The following is a 23,645-nucleotide window of genomic DNA, read 5'->3' as shown; positions in this document are numbered from 1 at the left end:
TAAGACGCCACAGCCAGCTAGCATGCCGGACTCCAACAACACGGTTTAGCGCCAATACTCGGCCACAACAAACCACCAGTGTATCAACACGCAAGCAGATCGTTCGTGTCCGTGTCTAACGTTGTGGGTTAGTCCCGACAGCTTGAGCGAGTCCGTCGTCAACTTATTCAGCCAGTTAGTTAGCTAGAATAGTTAGCAAACTAGCTAGCCATTGCTTTCAGACAAAGAAGAACCCCTCCTTTCACGGCACGAACACACAGAGAGCCAAACTAACGTTAACTAGTCACCCATGTCCCGAATTCCTTGAACGACTCGGGCTATCAATATGTAAAAAAACAAAACACAAATGTAGGTTATGACTTACCCCTAGCAGCTACTGTTAGCTAGCCAAGTGCAAAGCTAGCCACTGAATTGACTCAGCCAGTTCGCGTCTGTTCGCTCGGTCGTTCCAGCTATTGTTTACTAGTAGCTATCCAGGTAGCAACAAGCTAGCTACATTTCAAGCACAGTAGCCACTTGCTACCTAACGTTAACGGTTCAGACAATGAGGTTAGAAAACAGCTGAATGGTAGGCAATTATTGTATGTAATTATTGTAGGCAGCCAGCTGGCGTAATTGCGTGAAACAACTATACCGTTGCTAATAGCTACTCGCCAGCTAGTCCAGGTGGTGGGTTAGCTAGCTAGCTTTGTGCTACACCCGGCACAGCCGAATACAATACTAACCTACAATAATTACATACAACAACCCACGATAACTACCTACAATACCTAACTACAATCTAAGTACATAGTTTAAGCCTTACTCGACAAAGCCCAAGCTATGTATAAAGCCAAGCTTACCCGACGCCAAGCTTACCCGACGACCTCCTCCTTCGACGACCAAATCTAGAAGTATTTAACAAGATTCTTATATGTTCTCCCTGGAACAGTAATACACATGGCAGCAAATACACTGACAAGATTCATAGAAGATTCTTGTAGTATCTGACTTGTATGGTGTATGGTATCTGACTCCATTATGATGTCTAGTTTCAAGTTTAGATGTCACGTGCACAAGTACAGTGAAATGACTTTCTTGCAAACTCAAAGCCCAACAATTCAATAATCAATAACAATGTATTACTATAAAAAAATGAAAAAATAAATAAATAAGCATCACAGTAATTGTCAATGTACGTCAGATTCCTTTTGGATGAAATTTCACAGACACACACACATGCATGACGTCTCAGGGACAAAACACAGGCATGATATCCCTTGAAAAACACATGCATGATTTCCCTGGAGCAACACACAGGATTCTCAGGACAATACCCATAGCAGACACCATATCAGGGCTACCTCTTGCCCTGCTTATTAGGGCTGCCATCACAGACATTTAGAAAAGAAAACAGCAGATATCTTTACCATTTTGGTGTTATACCACGTTTGAAGCTAATTTCCTGTTGGGGGCATCATTTGATGCTAATGGAGTGAGGGAAAATAGCTAGACTATATGACCCAATCTGGACCCTATAGCCTATACAGTGGGGAAAAAAAGTATTTAGTCAGCCACCAATTGTGCAAGTTCTCCCACTTAAAAAGATGAGAGAGGCCTGTAATTTTCATCATAGGTACACGTCAACTATGACAGACAAATTGAGAAAAAAAATTCCAGAAAATCACATTGAAGGATTTTTAATGAATTTATTTGCAAATTATGGTGGAAAATAAGTATTTGGTCACCTACAAACAAGCAAGATTTATGGCTCTCACAGACCTGTAACTTCTTCTTTAAGAGGCTCCTCTGTCTTCCACTCGTTACCTGTATTAATGGCACCTGTTTGAACTTGTTATCAGTATAAAAGACACCTGTCCACAACCTCAAACAGTCACACTCCAAACTCCACTATGGCCAAGACCAAAGAGCTGTCAAAGGACACCAGAAACAAAATTGTAGACCTGCACCAGGCTGGGAAGACTGAATCTGCAATAGGTAAGCAGCTTGGTTTGAAGAAATCAACTGTGGGAGCAATTATTAGGAAATGGAAGACATACAAGACCACTGATAATCTCCCTCGATCTGGGGCTCCACGCAAGATCTCACCCTGTGGGGTCAAAATGATCACAAGAACAGTGAGCAAAAATCCCAGAACCACACGGGGGGACCTAATGAATGACCTGCAGAGAGCTGGGACCAAAGTAACAAAGCCTACCATCAGTAACACACTACGCCGCCAGGGACTCAAATCCTGCAGTGCAAGACGTGTCCCCCTGCTTAAGCCAGTACATGTCCAGGCCCCGTCTGAAGTTTGCTAGAGTGCATTTGGATGATCCAGAAGAGGATTGGGAGAATGTCATATGGTCAGATGAAACCAAAAGATAACTTTTTGGTAAAAACTCAACTCGTCGTGTTTGGAGGACAAAGAATGCCGAGTTGCATCCAAAGAACACCATACCTACTGTGAAGCATGGGGGTGGAAACATCATGCTTTGGGGCTGTTTTTCTGCAAAGGGACCAGGACGACTGATCCGTGTAAAGGAAAGAATGAATGGGGCCATGTATCGTGAGATTTTGAGTGAAAACCTCCTTCCATCAGCAAGGGCATTGAAGATGAAACGTGGCTGGGTCTTTCAGCATGACAATGATCCCAAACACACCGCCCGGGCAACGAAGGAGTGGCTTCGTAAGAAGCATTTCAAGGTCCTGGAGTGGCTTAGCCAGTCTCCAGATCTCAATGCCATAGAAAATCTTTGGAGGGAGTTGAAAGTCTGTGTTGCCCAGCGACAGCCCCAAAACATCACTGCTCTAGAGGAGATCTGCATGGAGGAATGGGCCAAAATACCAGCAACAGTGTGTGAAAACCTTGTGAAGACTTACAGAAAACGTTTGACCTGTGTCATTGCCAACAAAGGGTATATAACAAAGTATTGAGAAACTTTTGTTATTGACCAAATACTTATTTTCCACCATAATTTGCAAATAAATTCATAAAAAATCCTACAATGTGAATTTCTGGATTTTTTTTTTTCATTTTGTCTGTCATAGTTGACGTGTACCTATGATGAAAATTACAGGCCTCTCTCATCTTTTTAAGTGGGAGAACTTGCACAATTGGTGGCTGATTAAATACTTTCTTTTCCCCACTGTACATACAGTGGGGAGAACAAGTATTTGATACACTGCCGATTTTGCGTCCTACTTACAAAGCATGTAGAGGTCTGTAATTTTTATCATAGGTACACTTCAACTGTGAGAGACGGAATCTAAAACAAAAATCCAGAAAATCACATTGTATGATTTTTAAGTAATTCATTTGCATTTTATTGCATGACATAAGTATTTGATACATCAGAAAAGCAGAACTTAATATTTGGTACAGAAACCTTTGTTTGCAATTACAGAGATCATACGTTTCCTGTAGGTCTTGACCAGGTTTGCACACACTGCAGTAGGGATTTTGGCCCACTCCTCCATACAGACCTTCTCCAGATCCTTTAGGTTTTGGGGCTGTCGCTGGGCAATACAGACTTTCAGCTCCCTCCAAAGATGTTCTATTGGGTTCAGGTCTGGAGACTGGCTAGGCCACTCCAGGACCTTGAGATGCTTCTTACAGAGCCACTCCTTATTTGCCCTGGCTGTGTGTTTCGGGTCATTGTCATGCTGGAAGACCCAGCCACGACCCATCTTTAATGCTCTTACTGAGGGAAGGAGGTTGTTGGCCAAGATCTCGCGGTACATAGCCCCATCCATCCTCCCCTCAATATGGTGCAGTCGTCCTGTCCCCTTTGCAGAAAAGCATCCCCAAAGAATGATGTTTCCACCTCCATGCTTCACGGTTGGGATGGTGTTCTTAAGGTTGTACTCATCCTTCTTCTTCCTCCAAACACGGCAAGTGGAGTTTAGACCAAAAAGCTATATTTTTGTCTCATCAGACCACATTACCTTCTCCCATTCCTCCTCTGGATCATCTAGATGGTCATTGGCAAACTTCAGACGGGCCTGGACATGCACTGGCTTGAGCAGGGGGACCTTGCATGCACTGCAGGATTTTAATCCATGACGGCGTGTTACTAATGATTTTCTTTGAGACTGTGGTCCCAGCTCTCTTCAGGTCATTGACCAGGTCCTGCCGTGTAGTTCTGGGCTGATCCCTCACCTTCCTCGTGATCATTGATGCCGCACGAGGTGAGATCTTGCATGGAGCCCCAGACAGAGGGTGATTGACCGTCATCTTGAACTTCTTCCATTTTCTAATAATTACGCCAACAGTTGTTGCCTTCTCACCAAGCTGCTTGCCTATTGTCCTGTAGCCCATCCCAGCCTTGTGCAGGTCTACAATTGTATCCCTGATGTCCTTACACAGCTCTCTGGTCTTGGCCATGGTGGAGAGGTTGGAGTCTGTTTGATTGAGTGTGTGGACAGGTGTCTTTTATACAGGTAACGAGTTCAAACAGGTGCAGTTAATACAGGTAATGAGTGGAGAACAGGACGGCTTCTTAAAGAAAAACTAACAGGTCTGTGAGAGCCGGAATTCTTAGTGGTTGGTAGGTGATCAAATACTTATATCATGCAATAAAATGCAAATGAATTACTTAAAAATCATACAATGTGATTTTCTGGATTTTTGTTTTAGATTCCGTCTCTCACAGTTGAAGTGTACTGTACCTATGATAAAGATTACAGACCTCTACATGCTTTGTAAGTAGGAAAACCTGCAAAATCGGCAGTGTATCAAATACTTGTTCTCCCCACTGTATATGGAGAGTGGTATAATATCAATGGTCAACTCTACCATTCCTTTGTCCTGTTGCAGTAGAATAAATGTACATGTCCTTCATTGAGGCCTCTGGCAGCTTTGTTTACTGCACAGGGGAGGGTATTGTATTTGCTTGTAAGCAGAAATAGCATGCGGAGAATAACCATCAGTATCATTACTCATGGGCTAGCAGAAACACATAACACAGCCCCGCAGAGGTTAGCTAAGTAAACACACACACACACACACACACACACACACACACACACACACACACACTTAGATACACACACACACACACACACACTTCGATACACACACACACACACACACACACTCAGGCTCAGATGCACATACACGTGCATGTGTGCGCACACACACATACACACACATACACACACACACTCACACACTACAGGCCTGTATTTTTAATGTCGGACTAAGAAAGCCCCCCCGGCTGCTAAATAATTGGCTGTTTGGCATTTCTGATTTTGTATTGTTTTATTCCTCTTGCTGAAACATCAATATTCAGTAAATGGTGTTTGCCGCTGCTCTCCAATGTTGCTTAATGTTGCTTGATTTACACTGCCATTGTCTACCGTTTCCATTTTCATCACACAGCGGTGACGTCATGAAAGGTCATTTGAGATTGGCTGATGTATTGCAGAAATGTTTACTATGACCATGATGCGTAATCCTCAATCTGACACATTTACATACATTTGGATAATTGTGTGCATTGTCCCTGCAAATAAAGGTAATCAAGTACATTTATGGTAAAATATAGTTTTGTGACTATCCTCATAGGTACAATTCTCAGATACACAATGTCAATATTTTATCGAAGTATCTCTCTCTCCTGATTGGTCCAGTGTCACCTTTGACCCTTGTTTCTCTCTCCTGATTGCTCCACTGTCACCTTTGACCCTCTGTCTCCTGATTGGTGCAGATCTTCCAGAGCCACAGGAAATACTTCAGTGTGGGGTCCAACGATGCCAGCCAGCTGGTGGCTAACGCAGCGGGTAACATCGAGAAGCTCCTGGCCAACCGTTCTCGTGCTCTCAAGGTGAGTACCAGTTCATATCAGTATACACACACACAGACACACACACATACAGACACATAGACATAGACATAGACATACACATACACATACACATACACATACACACATACACAGAAAGACACATACAGATGCAGACACACACACACACACCCACATACATACAGTACCGGCATACAGTACATGTACATGCATATGGAAGTTGTACACACACACACTCCTTAACACTCTAAGATAGGAGGGTATGAAACTCATCTCCTGGAGGGCTGCAGTGTGTCTGCAGGTTTTTGTTTCTAACTTGCACTTGATTCATCACTTAATTTCACTAATCGGCTTCATTTCACAGATTGGCTAAATTGGTAACTGAGTACGTTCTGATTATGTTTCAACTGGATTAAATGTGTGTGGAAATCCTTATAGCTCTGAGACTTCAATAGACCGTGTTAGAGAAGGCAAATTGACGAAATCTGAAATTATGACCAAGAATATGAGCTATTTGTTGTTGAATTAGGTTAGTGATAGGGTTAGGGTGAAAGGGGTTAAAATCCCATTTGTGGTTAACAAATATCGTACTTCCATCTTTTCCTTTATGACCAGACAATGTCAGACTCAAAGTTCTCCTCCCTGTGTCCTAATGCCCTCTGTATAATTCCTATTCCGATCCAGAGAGCCTTCTGCTACCAGGTCCATCTCCAGATAAACCACCACCTGAGTAAAGTCAATTAAAGTCCCCAGGCATTGTGAGTCTGGATCAATCAGGATCGATCTGACTTTGGCCAGAATCCAATTAAGTCTGTGGGTTGCCGTGGTAGCAGGTGTTAATTACCCTGTCAGTCATCAACTCCTTTGTTTTACTTACATCACAATAATTGCAGTCAGGTTTTAACGAGATAGTTGTTTTCTTTTTTTCTCATTGTGATAAAAATACAATGCTGACACACACTATTAGACACACACACACACACACACACACACACACACACACTCTGCTGATAGATGAGATAATGGGGTAGATAGATGGAGATAGATAGAGATGTAATGCAACATTTGTTCTGAGCTCTGATAAACACCATCTGTCAGGTTTCACCTGCACGCGTCACGGAGGGTGTTCAGGTCTGAATGTTTAACTCTTCACTGGACGTGTGGATTGAGGGAGGGAAGGAGCGAGGAGAAGGGGGAGAGAGATGTGTGGAAGAAGAGAGGAATGGAGAAAGAGAGAGATGGAGAGGGATGGAGGACGGGAGAGATGGTTGGAGAAAAGGAGAGGGGGATGGAGGGAGAGAAAGGGGGGGGGGATGAAGTATGGGCGTCTGGCTGAAGGTACTTTGAGAGGACATTATTAATAAACACATGCAGTTGATTTTATTTATTTACCCTCTATTTAATCAGGCGAGTCAGTTAAGAACAAATTCTAATTTATAATGATGTTCCTGGCAAGTGGCGAGGGGCAGGTGGGGCGATAAACAACAGCCACCGGAGTGTTCGCATGGAGGCTTAATGAGAAGACTGACCTGACTGTGGCCCTCTGGGTAATGAGGTGGAACTGAATCTGCCTATAGAGATCGATAGATATATATAGATATAGATCTGTCTGTAAATAGAGATATAGACCTGTGACTGTACATAGATAAATAGACCTGACTGTAGATAGATATATAGACCTGACTGTAGATAGATATATAGACCTGACTGTAGATAGATATATAGACCTGACTGTAGATAGATATATAGACCTGACTGTAGATAGATATATAGACCTGACTGTAGATAGATATATAGACCTGACTGTAGATAGATATATAGACCTGACTGTAGATAGATATATAGACCTGACTGTAGATAGATATATAGACCTGACTGTAGATATATATATAGACCTGACTGTAGATATATATATAGACCTGACTGTAGATAGAGATATAGACCTGACTGTAGATAGATATATAGACCTGACTGTAGATATATATATAGACCTGACTGTAGATAGAGATATAGACCTGACTGTAGATAGATATATAGACCTGACTGTAGATAGATATATAGACCTGACTGTAGATATATATATATATACCTGACTGTAGATAGAGATATAGACCTGACTGTAGATAGATATATAGACCTGACTGTAGATAGATATATAGACCTGACTGTAGATAGACATATACACTGTAGACTTGACAGTAGTTAGACTACATTAAGGGGGATTTAGGACGCCTGTTCCACAGTGTGAGCTGACCGTGAGAGAAAGAGAGGGCGTTGAGCGTGTGTGATAATGACTCACAGGAAGAGAGGGATGACGAGTGTGTGTGTGTGTGTGTGTGTGTGTGTGTGCACACGTGTCTGTATCCATCTGTGAGTGTGTTCCTGTGTGTGTGTGCCATGACCACACACTCTTCTTCAGGGAGAACACAGTAGTGTTCCAGACCATTCTATCATCCATTAGGCCCCTTAGTGAGACAACAACACAGGCTCCTATTACACTATTCAACCAGGACCACTCTCCTCTCACAACACCAGACCCTATGTGGACCCATTCAACAGCTCTCTCACGCTCACTCTCGCTCTCTCCAGCTCTCTCTCTCTCTCTTCTAATTTCTCTCACTCTCTCTCTCTCTCTCTCTCTTCTAGTTTCTCTCTCTCTTTTAAGGGCTTTATTGGCATGGGAAATGTATGTTAACATTGCCAAAGCAAGTGAAGTAGATAGTAAACAAAAGTGAATTGAACAATACATATTAACAGTAAACATTACACTCAGAAGTTCCAAAAGAAGAAAGACATTTCAAATGTCATATTATGTCTATATACAGTGTTGTAACAATGTGCAAATAGTTAAAGTACAAATGGGAAAATAAATAAACATAAATATGGGTTGTATTTACAATGGTGTTTGTTCTTCACTGGTTGCCCTTTTCTTGTGGCAACAGGTCACAAATCTTGCTGCTGTGATGGCACACTGTGGTATTTCACCCAGTAGATAAGGGAGTTTATCAAAATTGGGTTTGTTTTCAAATTCTTTGTGGATCTGTGTAATCTGAAGAAAATATGTGTCTCTAATATGGTAATACATTTGGCAGGAGGTTAGGAAGTGCAGCTCAGTTTCCACCTCATTTTGTGGGCAGTGTGCATATAGCCTGTCTTCACTTGAGAGCCAGGTCTGCCTACGGCGGCCTTTCTCAATAGCAAGGCAATGCTCACTGAGTCTGTACATAGTCAAAGCTTTCCTTAAGTTTGGGTCAGTCACAGTGGTCAGGTATTCTGCCACTGTGTACTCTCTGTTTAGGGCCAAATAGCATTCTAGTTTGCTCTGCTTTTTGTTAATTCTTTCCAATGTGTCAAGTAATTCTCTTTTTGTTTTCTCATGATTTGGTTGGGTCTAATTGTGTTGTTGTTGGGGCGGCTGTCACGCCCTGACTCTGGGGACTCTTATTTGTTGAGTCAGGGTGTGATTTTCTATGTTGTATTTTCTATGTTTGTGATCTAGGTTTTGTAGTTCTATGTTTGGCCGGGTGTGCTTCCCAATCAGAGGCAGCTGTCGCTCGTTGTCTCTGATTGGGGAGCATACTTAGGCAGCCTATTGGCAATTAGGTGTTGGGGGATCTTGTTCCGTGTGAGGTTTGTTGTGTGTTACCTTTGGACGTCACGTTTAGTTGGTTTATTGTTTTGTCGTTGTTTATTAAGTTTAAAATAAACATGTATGCATATCACGCTGCGCCTTGGTCTGACCTGTCTATGAACGAGAGTGACAGCGGCAGGTAGCTTAGTGGTTAAGAGTGTTGTGCCAGTAACCGAAAGGTCGCTGGTTCTAATCCCCGAGCCGACTAGGTGAAAAATCTGTCGATGTGCCCTTCAGCAAGGCACTTAACCCTAATTGCTCTTGTAAGTCACTCTGGATAAGAGCGTCTGCTAAATGACTAAAATGTAAATGTCCTGGGGCTCTGTGGGGTCTGCTTGTGTTTGTGAACAGAGCCCCAGGACCAGCTTGCTTAGGGGACTCTTCTCCAAGTTCATCTCTCTGTAGGTGATGGCTTTGTTATGGAAGGTTTGGGAATCGCTTCCTTTTAAGTGGTTATAGAATTTAACGGCTCTTTTCTGGATTTTGATAATTAGCGGGTATCGGCCTAATTCTGGTCTGCATGCATTATTTGGTGTTTTTTGTACACAGAGGATATTTTTTGCAGAATTCTGCATGCAGAGTCTCAATTTGGTGTTTGTCCCATTTTGTGAATTCTTGGTTGGTGAGCGGACCCCAGACCTCACAACCATAAAGGGCAATGGGTTCTATAACTGATTCAAGTATTTTTAGCCAGATCCTAATTGGTATGTCGAATTTTATGTTCCGTTTGATTGCATAGAAGGCCTTGCCTTGTCTCTCAGATTGTTCACAGCTTTGTGGAAGTTACCTGTGGCGCTGATGTTTAGGCCGAGGTATGTACTCCTGAGTGGCGCAGTGCTAACTGTGCCACTAGAGATCCTGGTTCGAATCCAGGCTCTGTCGCCGCCGGCCGCGACCGGGAGACTCATGGGCGGCGCACAATTGGCCCAGCGTCGTCCAGGGTAGGGGAGGGAATGGCAGGCAGGGATGTAGCTCAGTTGATAGAGCATGGCGTTTGCAACGCCAGGGTTGTGGGTTCGATTCCCACTGGGGGCCAGTATAAAAAAATATATGTATTCACTAACTGTAAGTCGCTCTGGATAAGAGCGTCTGCTAAATGACTAAAATGTAAATGTATGTATAGTTTTTTGTGTCCTCTAGGCAACGGTGTCTAGATGGAATTTGTATTTGTGGTCCTGGCAACTGGACCTTTTTTGGAACACCATTATTTTTGTCTTACTGAGATTTACTGTCAGGGCCCAGGTCTGACAGAATCTGAGCAGAAGATCTAGGTGCTGCTGTAGTCCCTCCTTGTTTGGTGACAGAAGCACCAGATCATCAGTAGACATTTGACTTCAGATTCTTGTAGGGTGAGGCTGGGTGCTGCAGACTGTTCTAGTGCCCTCGCCAATTCGTTGAAATATATTGAAGAGGGTGGGTCTTAAACTGCATCCCTGTCTCACCCCACAGCCCTGTGGAAAGAAATGTGTGTGTTTCTTGCCAATTTTTACCGCACACTTGTTGTTTGTGTACATGGATTTTATAATGTCGTATATTTTTCCCCCAACCCCACTTTCCATCAATTTGTATAGCAGACCCTCATGCTAAATTGAGTCAAAAGTTTTTTGAAATCAACAATGCATGAGAAGACTTTGCTTTTGTTTTGGTTTGTTTGTTTGTCAATTATGATGTGCAGGGTGAATAAGTAGTTTGGTGGATGGGACTACCAGTAACCTGTAGGGCAACCAGTGGGTCCGTCTCCTCTACACCATGTTTCTTGTAGGATTAAATTGTCTGTATTTCCGATTTCTTTGGTGAAGTCCAGGTTCCTGCTCTTTAGGCCAAAGGCAGGTGACCTCAGGCCTTGGATATTCCAGGATGAGATAGTGAAGGCTTTGTGTTCCATAAAGTGTCTAATGTTGTTGATCGTGTGGTTTGGCCTCAGGCCAGTAATTATGAGCAGAGCCTGCTGAGCATCTGGTACATGCCATTTGCTTGGGCTAGTGTAAGAGTGGGAGTTGGGTCTGTTTGCCTGCTCACGGCTTGGGCGTTTGTGTGACTTTCATGTTGAGGCCCTCTTTGCAGGAGTGGGGGGCATGGGGTGGGTAGGAGGGGCATAGGTCTGATCTGAGGGGGCCTAAATGGGGTGTGGGCATGGTTGACTTGGGGGGGTGTTAATTTGTTGGGGTGGGGGTGTGGATGTGGCTGGTGGTGCTGTGGGGGTCTCGGCGGGGGTCCTATATGTGTAGGTCCTGGGGGGGTGTCTCGCTGGTCTGGGCGGGGTGTCTGTTGATCTGTTGCTCCTGTGTGAGGTGGGTCTGCGGTTGAGGGCGACATCCTTTAGTGTCCGGGCGAAGCTGCTGCACTGCTGCCTTGTATAGGTGGACCTGGTCATAAATGCTGTCAAGTCCAGGGTGGAGTGGTGGGCCAGGTAGACCTTTGGTTTTGAGGCACAGTCACAGGAAATACTTGCGTTTACCTGCTGTATGGTAGCAGGGTGGATGTATTATCGTGGTAGCAGGGTTGAGATAACCACTTGTGCGTTGGGGAAAGTAGAATAAGCTTTTTCTATCACTCCCTTGAGTGCTGTGGCTACCCTTTCTTGCTGTGTTCTCAGGTCGTTTGTGCCTGTGTGTATTATTATGTGGCTGGGTGATCCTAGTTGGTCCTCAGACAGAAGGTCTAGTTTCTTTCTTTCTCTCTCTCTCTCTCTAGCTCTCTCTCATTATCTCGCTCTAGCTCTATCTAGTTCTCTCACTATAACACTCTCTCTCCCTTCTCTACCTTCAAACACTCCTATATGAACACGCTAGCTCTCTCAAGCTTCAATACAAGAGCAGAGAGACTAGTAACAAAGACTTCTAGCAACACAATGGCCTACTACACACTGTACCACAGAACATAGGACAGAATACACGATGTCCGTGTTACTCGTCAAGAGGAAACGGAAAGTCAATGCATTTCAGCTGTTATTCTGTATCATCTAATACATTTAGGTTTGTTTCTTTTGAAAGGTCATGTTGCCATGGCAACACGGCTAGCTAGTCATATTAGATGTAATATTGTGCAATGAGGCAAGGAGCAACTGATTTAATTTAAAACGATGTCCTCTGATATCAGATAACCACATTTCAGGAAACATTTAGATTCTATTCTTATCACTTAACTTATTCAGGAAGGTGCAACTTTTGAGTGTTCAGATATAAATGCATCATGTAGACCTTGTACTCTGCCATGTAGAATCAGAAATCTTGTCATCTCTACTCATTACATTTCTATCGACAACTTTCTCGAAGGAAGACCCCGCTGAATTATCCCCTTAGTCCGATATGCACAGTAGCACATTTCTTCTCTGTCACACTAGGTGGCAGGTAGCCTAACGGTTAGAGCGTTGGGAAAGTAACCTCAGAGCCGGCAAGGTGGAAAGATCTCCTTGATCCTCCGCAACAACTGATCCCCGGGCGCTGATGACGTAGATGTCGATTACGGCAGCCCCCGCACCTGATTCAGGGGGGTTGGGTTAAATGCGGAAGACACATTTCAGTTGAATGCATTCAGTTGTGCAACTGACTAGGTATTCCCTTTCCCACTAGCCCTATAGATCCACCTGTTCTGTACATCGTTGCACCCCTGATATACAGTGGGGGGGGAAAGTATTTAGTCAGCCACCAGTTGTGCAAGTTCTCCCACTTAAAAAGATGAGAGAGGCCTGTAATTTGCATCATAGGTACACGTCAACTATGACAGACAAATTGAGGAAAAAAATTCCAGAAAATCACATTGTAGGATTTTTAATGAATTTATTTGCAAATTATGGTGGAAAATAAGTATTTGATCACCTACAAACAAGCAAGATTTCTGGCTCTCACAGACCTGTAACTTCTTCTTTAAGAGGCTCCTCTGTCCTCCACTTGTTACCTGTATTAATGGCACCCGTTTGAACTTGTTATCAGTATAAAAGACACCTGTCCACAACCTCAAACAGTCACACTCCAAACTCCACTATGGCCAAGACCAAAGAGCTGTCAAAGGACATCAGAAACAAAATTGTAGACCTGCACCAGGCTGGGAAGACTGAATCTGCAATAGGTAAACAGCTTGGTTTGAAGAAATCAACTGTGGGAGCAATTATTAGGAAATGGAAGACATACAAGACCACTGATAATCTCCCTCGATCTGGGGCTCCACGCAAGATCTCACCCCGTGGGGTCAAAATGATCACAAGAACGGTGAGCAAAAATCCCAGAACCACACGGGGGGACCTAGTGAATGACCTGCAGAGAGCTGGGACCAAAGTAACAAAGCCTACCATCAGTAACACACTACGCCGCCAGGGACTCAAATCCTGCAGTGCCAGACGTGTCCCCCTGCTTAAGCCAGTACATGTCCAGGACCATCTGAAGTTTGCTAGAGTGCATTTGGATGATCCAGAAGAGGATTGGGAGAATGTCATATGGTTAGATGAAACCAAAATTTAACTTTTTGGTAAAAACTCAACTCGTCGTGTTTGGAGGACAAAGAATGCTGAGTTGCGTCCAAAGAACACCATACCTACTGTGAAGCATGGGGGTGGAAACATCATGCATTGGGGCTGTTTTTCTGCAAAGGGACCAGGACGACTGATCCGTGTAAAGGAAAGAATGAATGGGGCCATGTATCGTGAGATTTTGAGTGAAAACCTCCTTCCATCAGCAAGGGCATTGAAGATGAAACGTGGCTGGGTCTTTCAGCATGACAATGATCCCAAACACACCGCCCGGGCAACGAAGGAGTGGCTTCGTAAGAAGCATTTCAAGGTCCTGGAGTGGCCTAGCCAGTCTCCAGATCTCAACCCCATAGAAAATCTTTGGAGGGAGTTGAAAGTCTGTGTTGCCCAGCGACAGCCCCAAAACATCACTGCTCTAGAGGAGATCTGCATGGAGGAATGGGCCAAAATACCAGCAACAGTGTGTGAAAACCTTGTGAAGACTTACAGAAAACGTTTGACCTGTGTCATTGCCAACAAAGGGTATATAACAAAGTATTGAGAAACTTTTGTTATTGACCAAATACTTATTTTCCACCATAATTTGCAAATAAATTCATAAAAAATCCTACAATGTGAATTTCTGGTTTTTTTAAAATCATTTTGTCTGTCATAGTTGACGTGTACCTATGATGAAAATTACAGGCCTCTCTCATCTTTTTAAGTGGGAGAACTTGCACAATTGGTGGCTGACTTAATACTTTTTTTCCCCACTGTATTCTGTTCCTTTCCCAGGGGTCTGAGAAACTGATAGAGCCTTATAGAGGCTACAGGTATTTCCCTTTTGTTACTATGGTAGCCGTCACTAGTGGCTAGGCGCGAGGGGCGAATGTGATTGTCGAGCCGGCACAATTCAATTAAAATGACGGCTGTTGTCATTAACTTAATAAGCAGCCATCTTGGGTTTGGAGCGGGTTGATGCGATGCCTGCCTGTTCTTTCAGTCTGATTCAGTGACAACTCTTGATGCTCATGCTCTGTTGTGGTGTCATAGAGAGGATGGTGGAGATTTAGAAAGGATGGTGGAGGTAGAGAGGATGGTGGAGGTAAGAGGATGGTGGAGATGACAGGTCTGTTGTGGTGTGATACAGAGGAGGGTGGAGGTAGAGAGGAGGGTGGAGGTAGAGAGGAGGGTGGAGGTAGAGAGGATGATGGAGGTAGGAGGATGGTGGAGATGACAGCGTCTGTTGTGGTGCGATACAGAGGATCGTGGAGGTAGAGAGGAGGGTGGAGGTAGAGAGGATGGTGGAGGTAGAGAGGAGGGTGGAGGTAGAGAGGAGGGTAGAGGTAGAGAGGAGGGTAGAGGTAGAGAGGAGGGTAGAGGTAGAGAGGCTGGTGGAGGTAGAGAGGATGGTGGTGGTAGAGTGGAGGAGGGTGCTGGTAGAGAGGAGGGTGGAGGTAGGAGGATGGTGGAGATGACAGGGTCTGTTGTGGTGCAATACAGAGGATCGTGGAGGTAGAGAGGATGGTGGAGGTAGAGAGGATGGTGGAGGTAGAGAGGAAGGTGGAGGGAGAGAGGATGGTGGAGGTAGAGAGGAGGGTGGAGGTAGAGAGGAGGGTGGAGGTAGAGAGGAAGGTGGAGGTAGAGAGGAGGGTGGAGATGACAGGGTCTGTTGTGGTGCGATACAGAGGATGGTCAAGATGAAGAGGTTGGCAATAGACAGGGTTTCCTTCCCTGTAGTAAGGGGGAAGTGAAGATGGAGCAACAGTTTTAGACAAACACATACACACATGCATACCCAAATGCACACACATACGCATACACACTCACACTTTTAGAAACACATACTATGACACTTAAGACACCTTTAGATGCACACACACACACCCTGCTCCCCCTGCTCTCACAGAGGGAGACTGAGATGAGATCACTGATCCATAATGAGGAGGACAGGGTGTGGTGGAGAGAGGCTGGATATTCTCACTTCCTTTCTTTCTGCCTCTCCTCCTCTGCTGTCTCCTCTCCCTTATTCAGATTCCACCTCTCTCTTTCCTTTTTTGCTCCCCCCCCACCCTCTCTCTCTCTTTCTGGCCTGCTTGTTGGGCAGACATTGGCAGGGTATCTGATGGTGTGCCAGATGCCACTGTGACTGTGCAGGCACCCTGAGGGCTCACCCCATGGCTCGCTCTCTCTCTCTCTCTCTCTCTCTCTCTCTCTCTCTCTCTCTCTCTCTCTCTCTCTCTCTCTCTCGCCCACATGTTTTCCCATAATGAAGGGCCTTCTTTTTCTTCTTCCCTGTCTCTCTCTCTGGTCGTGTCTACACTTTACCCTTACATGCGACTTCTGCTATCAGAATACGAAGATCACATTGAAAAGACGGGTCTACATGCACAAAAGTTGCTTTGTGGTCTGACTGTGGTCATGGATGCATTGTGTGCTGATTTCTCCTCAGTCTAGACGCAATCAGGCTACCGAAAGCGCATACAGTGGGTGACGTCATCAGCACTCTTCCCACTAGTCTCCAGAAAACCTGTGTTTTGGGACCAAGAGGCACCTTTTAATTATAACGTTGGAGGAAATACGTTCCTACCGTATGAGGAACGTGTTTGTTGGCCTCATAAATGCTAGCCAGGTAGCTAATATAAAAAAATATATAAAATAATAATTGTTTGGCTAGAGTTATGCTAACCCGTTTGCAATCCTTTTAGCGTTGCTTGCTAGCTTGCTGGCTAGCTACAGACGTTAGCTGGCTAGTTAGTTACAGTTAGTTAGCTACTGCCATCAGTTGTTGTTGTGTTATTATCATATTTTGCCTATTTCAACGTTTATAAATATAGAATGCATACTGGCATTTGAATATAGCGTGGGAAAAGGGATTCCGGACACTGTGGACACGGTAGACACATTTAAATGTAGGTGTAGATACATGACGCGTCCGGAATTCCATGATCAGAACTATGATCAGAATACTAAAGCTGCATGAACTGTCAAGTCTTCTCTCCCTCTTTCTCTCTTTCTTCTTGTCTCATCTCTTTCTGCCTTGACTTTGCAGTGCATCCAAACTTACATGCAAATGTGCAGTGTCAAGCCACTGATCCCTTAACTTAGCTCTTAGCTCTTAAATTATCTCTTAAACCCAATGACTTCTGTATCAGCTTACGTTCCTAGACTGTCCCTCATAGTTAGAACTATATCTGGGTTTGCCCTCATCTAAAGTCCAAGTGCCCAAAGAGTCTGGTCATTGACCAAAAGAGCATTGTAATAACGTTACGAGAATGTTACCTGGACATTATTCAAGTCTAACGTAATGACATAAATCAGTCTGTCATCAAAGCAGTAAAATGTTCTCCTAAATCAATCTTCAACAAATCCCTCCTAAACTGACTTAGTTTGTTTTTATCTCTCTGTGATTCATCCAGACGTTCTTTGTTATGTCAGCCATGGTTCTTTTATTTTTATTTTATTTTTTATTACCCCCTTTACTCCCCAATTTAGTCATATCCAATTGGTAGTTACAGTCTTGTCCAATCGCTGCAACTCCCGTACGGACTCGGGAGAGGCGAAGGTTGAGAGCCGTGCATCCTCCGAAACACAACCCCGCCAAGCCGCACTGCTTCTTGACACAATGCACGCTTAACCCGGAAGCCAGCCACACCAATGTGTCGGAGGAACACCGTACACCTGGCAACCGTGTCAGCGTGCATGCGCCAGGCCCGCCATAGGAGTCGCTACAGCGCGATGGGACAAGGACGTCCCGGCCGGCCAAACCCTCCCCTAACCCGGACGATGCTGGGCCAATTGTGCGTCGCCTCATGGGTCTCCCAGTCATGGCCGGCTGCGACACAGCCCGGTATCAAACCAGGATCTGTAGTAACGCAGCTTGCACTGTGATGCAGTGCCTTAGACCGCTGCGTCACTCGGGAGGCCCAGTTGGCCATGTTTCTTAGTGTCATTAGATTTGTGCTTCTTGTAAGCAGCTCTCCCGAATGGAAGTTGTAGGCACACACATATACACAAGCACACACTTATTCTAACCTCCTGTTTCTACTCTGATCTTTCTTTCCCTCGATCCTTCCCCCTCTTCTCAATTTCTGTTCTCTCTTGTTCTCCAACTTCCCCTCTCTCTAATACTTATATTTCCCCCCTGTCAGTTCTTTTCACATGCTGACTAGACCGGGCACGCACGTGCGTCTGCGTTTTTGTCCATCCACACCAGACGCGATCAGGACGCGCAGGTTGAAATATCAAAACGAGCTCTGAACCACATACATTAATTTGGGGACAGGTCGAAACACATGAAACACTCATGTCCATTTAGGTAGCTAGCTTGCTGTTGCTAGCAAATTTTTCCTGGGATATAAACATTGGGTTGTTATTTTACCTGAAATGCACAAGGTCCTCTACTCCGACAATGAATCCACAGATAAAAGGTTAAACCTAGTTAGCTTCTAGTAATCAGTCCTCCTTCTTCTTCTTCTTCTTCTTCTTCTTCTTCTTCTTCTTCTTACTTTATATGGCAGTTGGCTACAAACTTTAAGATGCATTACCACCACCAACTGGACTGGAGTGTGGACCTCAGATTAGCTTTCAATCACCCACGTGGGTATAGGCTCCTAAAAACCAATGAGGAGATGGGAGAGGCGGGACTTGCAGCTCGTCAAGCGTAACAAATAGAACCAAGTTCTATTTTAGTGTCTGGCTACTTATTTTGCAACGCTTGCGCATGTAACGCGAGCAATGTGGTCAGCATGTTAGCCCTCATAACTTTCTTTCCATCACTCTCTCCTTGCTCTCTCTTTTCTTTTCTTCCTCTGTCTCGCTCTGTCTATCTTTTCTCCGTGTCCTGTGGTGTTTCTCAGTGACTTGTGACTGCGGGGCACTGGGGTATGTAAGCTAAACACTCACTGTTGAAAATACAGAAATATTTCACTTTATAAATAGGCTTCTGAGAAAATCTGGTCTCTCTCTTTCCCTCCCTCCCTCCCTCCCTCTGTCTCTCTCTCTCTGGTCTCTTTCTCTGACTCAGAGCCTCCGCCGCTTTAGTATGCTCAGATTACCTCTGTCATTACTCTGGAGCACAAATGGAAGAGCCCACACATTCTCAATGACACACTCTCACTACAGGGCTTTATAGGGCTGTCCCTGGTTAATATCACTGACTGAAGGTTGGTGCTTACTGTGTGTGTGTGTGTGTGTGTGTGTGTGTGTGTGTGTGTGTGTGTGTGTGTGTGTGTGTGTGTGTGTGTGTGTGTGTGTGTGCGTGTGCACCTGCTCTTCAACATGTGTATAGATCTGACCTCTCTTTGACTGCTATCACTCCAGCTGCTTGCTGTCTTTGATATCCTGGCCACCTCTGTCTCTCTCTCGCTCTTCATTCATTTTTTATTCCCATTTTTACACCACTCTTAGACTGGCCCTGTGGTTAACCATTCCTAGAGGACATGCCGAATATTCCAGAATGTTCAAAGTTAGAGGAAGAGAAAAAGAACTGGAGCAAGAGAAGGTTATTCCATCTCAATGCATTGAAGGATCATCTTCTGGGACATTGAATCCACTGGTGGGTGGATACTTGTTGACAAAAGTGCACCAACTTTGGGGAACGGCTGCGGCTGCCTGCCAAAAAAACTACAGACACACCAGATTGACCCTGAGTGGTGCACACCATAATTCATACTAGGAGAGAAAGAGATAAAAGAGAGAGAGGGATAGTTGGATGGGTAAATGGATAGAGGGAAAGAGAGCACCAGACAAAGTGACAATAGAGCAAGAGCGATTAGCCTAAGAGGGAGGGAACAAAAGAGCGGGAAAGAGGAGCAAGAGAAAAGAGAAAGAATATGAAGACAGAGTAGCCATCCTGCATTTGAATATTGATTGGGTGTGAATTGATTTTAGCCTGTGGGATTGCATTAGCTCTTTGGCTCCATGTCTAAAAGCCTTTGGGCTCCCCACCAGATCCAAAGCCACAGTTGGCGGCCATTTTGGAGAGAAAAAAACAACAGTTGCGCTTCCAGCTCCAATCAGTTAAGTTGATTTGTCTCTCTGTGTGCAGTGTTTGACTCTCCAGCTCGGTGGACTAAGAAACACAAGTTACCTAATTAGGAATTAGTGCGTCAGTGCCAGGAAGAAACATAGGTCCTTGTAAAGCCTTAATTGCGGATAGGATGGAGTGTGAAGTTTAACACAGTGTGGAGATGACAATGCTGAATGTTTTGGAGTTCTTGTTGCCGTTGCTGCCACACGGGAGCCCTGGCCCCGGCGTCGCCATGGAGCTTGGCGCCACGAATGCTACTGGATTGCTAGTTGGCATGACGCTCGTTTGCTAAGCAACGCCAGCTTCATAAACAGATGCTGCGTTGGTTCCCAGTGTGCTAAACTTAGCTTCCCCGGCTACCTATCTAATGCCACAAAAACCTAACAAAAAAGTTCCATCTAAGTACTTCATATTCAACCAGCACCTGATTTAACCTTGAATGTGTTTATGTGGATTTCTTTACATTGGAAGGAAATGCAGGTGCCGCTCTCACTTTTCAAGTTAAAATAAATCCTTTATTTAGAAGTTTAAAATCCTTGACGTTTTGGCCATCTTGGCATTCATCAGAATAAGTCTTGACATTCCAAGCACTAGTTCCGAAATCTGAACAATCAAGCTGGCACCATCGACTAAGGAGAATGGTGAGCAGAGCTCCATGAAACGAGGCGTTGTAATGTAGTCTAGTGTTGGTTAATTACAGTGGAGTCACTCAGTGTCTGGGACTCAGTCATTATTCCTGCCTGGTCTATCGGAGGAGGAGGTGACAAGCTGTGGGTCATTAAACACTGGAGTTTAACACGCATAATCACACACTACACACTCAGTCTTGACATTATGCATAGATGTACACACGTATGCACATGCACGCGCACACAATATGGTGTGTGTGTTTAATTATACCAAACAAGGAGCATTTGCAGCCCAGATCAAGCACTGATCAATTGCATTAGTAACACAAACACATCTGTCCGAAAAATTCATTTTTCATCCCCTGATTGATGTTGTATGCAGAATGAATCAGGATTATTATCACAGGGCAAATGATATTGATGGCATTCATTACTGGTTCACTTCAGAGTAACTTCCCCATTGAATAAGCACCCTGCTGATTGATCTGAACAGAGGGTGTAATTCATATTGCGCTAGCTAGCAAGTGTCCTACAGTGGAGGATATATTACATCCTAAAGCATGGTTAAAATGCATGCTGGGGGAAGGGAATGAGGAATGCTGTTTTGCTGTTACTATGGCAGCTCAAAATGTGCAATTATGGGAAAGAGACAGAGAGATCAGACAAATTGTACTCCAGCCAGACACTCACAGAATTATACACACACGCTCTTGCTTCCACTCTTTTGATCCCTCTCCCTCTGTTACTTTCTCTCTCTCTTCCGCCATCTCTCATCTATATCTTACTCAGACATAAACAGCTAGCACACACACACACAAACACACACACACACACACACAAAAGCCAGAGCCCAGTAGCTCAGCGTAAGCTATTAGTGTGAACTCCTGAGGGGCCCTTCATCTGGAGGTGTGAGCCAGTTACTTTACGCTGGGCTTTGGCATGTTGACAGGTGGCGCAACCCCACTGAGCCGCATAGAGCCAAAATGGCTCCTCTCCTAATCCACTAATGGCTCTTCTCCTGCTCAACTCCCTCTCACCCCATGCCTGCATGACGAGCCAGGGCGTGTGTAAACACTGTGAGGCCACCGTGCCTTGAGCCAACATGGCCGCCTTCCTGCTCATGATATATTTCTTTGCCAGGCAACTGGGATGCATATTTAGCGGTGACCTTAGTCCAATGGCGTGTTCTCATTTTGCCGTGTATGGGCCTTGCCGTGAGGTAATAGCAGATGGTTGGAGGAAACGTAGTAACCACGGCAATGTCTCAATTTCTTAATTTGAAATTATTCTTAATATTACATGTTAGGCTTGGGTGGTATACCGTATATACCGTATACCGGGATATTTTGAAAAAGACACGATGGATTTTCAATACCGACAAAACAATTTTTTGGGAAGTTTTACAATACATTGGAATATATCTAGCTACTTTTTAAGTTAATAACTGCAGTCAACTTGTACAATACATTAGGAGATGAAGCAGTTTGCGTTCTTCATTTCACCTGTCACATTATTTGACATTAAGAAGCTGATCATAGTTCCCCAGAACAGTTCAGCGTCACGTGTTTGTTTCTAAATAGCACAACAGAAGAAAACAGGAGCTGAGTGAGTCCATAGCGTTCTATAGCTATCAGCGAGTCTCTGTTGTGTGGCGCATATGAGGTGATGAAGTTACACTTCTATGCAATTCACTACTAAATGTTTGCTATCAGATATCTGTTTGAGAAGTCAAAGAGCTCTGGATGAGTTATCTGTAAAGCTACCATTTTTTCCCTGTGCTTCCTACTAGTGTTATTTTCTCTCCTCTGTTCTTCTCCCCTCCTTGTTAAGATGCTGCTCTTACTTCAGAAAAGCATGCATCACAACTTTGTTCATTTGCTCAATTTATCTCGTTCAGTTTTGCTTGTAAATATCCACACTCACCGAAAAGGACATTCGGTAGCTACTAGCTATGCTTGTATAACTCTATGAGCTGGATTTGCTTGTCTTTGCATTTAGTTTATGTTCGTTTTGCTATTACTTGAGCTAATTCTGTTAGCATTCTAATAATAGACGCCCAATGGGCTTTTTGGCATTTCTAGCGCCCCCTTGTGTGCTTTGCCAGTAATACTGTAAATCCCGTAATGGTAGAAGAAAGGTATGACGATAAGAAAATATTGATTCCATCCAAGCCTACCTCACGTTAACAAACAGAATCAAATTGGCTTAAACTGTCAATTAAAAGCACACTGTAGATTGGATATTTATAACATCGTCTTTCTGTCAAACATAATTTAGATCTACAGTGAGGGGAAAAAAGTAGTTGATCCCCTGCTGATTTTGTACATTTGCCCACTGACAAAGAAATGATCAGTCTATAATTTTAATGGTAGGTTTATTTGAACAGTGAGAGACAGAATAACAACAACAAATGTTTTCCCTCACTGTACATTATTTAGAGACGTTTATGTTGCTCTGCTATCACATTAGGGTGTAAATGTCTATGCAACTCTCTGTTTGTATGCAACTACAATACTAGAGTGTCAGATCCTTCATCGGAATAACAGAAGTGTTTTGACAAGAGAGGAGAGCGAGAGAGACCGAAACAAAAACTCTTCTGTTTTAGCAATATTTACATGTGTATAAAGCACCATTGAAATGAAATTAAATGAATTTGAGAGCGTGAGATGGGGAGAAAGAGAGCAAAGGCAGAGAGACAGAGAGAGAGGGGGATGTAGAGAAAGAGAGAGATGGAAGGGGAGGAGGCTATTGTTGCACCATGTCAAACAGAGATTGAATATGGTAAATATGTCACAGGTGGTTAGGCTCGTATTGACCGAGCCCATCTCACAGGTGGTTAGGCTCATATTGACCGAGCCCATCTCTAATAACACCATCCCATATTGGTGGAAACGCTAGCGCTTTTACAGTATGTTCGACCGTAAAACACTCAATACTTTCCACAATCCGCTGTCTTGCCTGGGTTAACAAGAATATAAAGGGCAGACTGGCTCTTTAAAATTTATTAAAATATGTACAATGTCTAGGCGCCCGATATTCCTAATTTACATTTAAATTAATCTCCATGTCTCGTCCATCTCTGTTTGTCCCCACCGTGGGGTATGATGAAATATTGTGCAAACAA

General features: G+C 44.1%; 1 protein-coding gene across 1 annotated transcript in view; it reads left to right on the top strand.

The window, feature by feature from the left end:
• Nucleotides 1–23,645, top strand: part of LOC311129045 (voltage-dependent calcium channel subunit alpha-2/delta-1-like) — a 193,801-nt gene that overhangs the window by 32,622 nt on the left and 137,534 nt on the right. Inside the window, exon 3 of the mRNA XM_084161304.1 lies at nucleotides 5,691–5,807. Within this exon, the coding sequence (XP_084017430.1) occupies nucleotides 5,691–5,807 (117 nt within the window). The remainder of the gene's footprint in view (nucleotides 1–5,690; nucleotides 5,808–23,645) is intronic.

The sequence above is a fragment of the Coregonus lavaretus genome (genome assembly GCF_964263955.1).
Source record: "Coregonus lavaretus genome assembly, chromosome: 5".
In the NCBI taxonomy this organism is placed as follows: domain Eukaryota; kingdom Metazoa; phylum Chordata; class Actinopteri; order Salmoniformes; family Salmonidae; genus Coregonus; species Coregonus lavaretus.
Note: the sequence above shows the minus strand (reverse complement) of the source record. Positions and strands in the feature narration are given on the sequence as shown.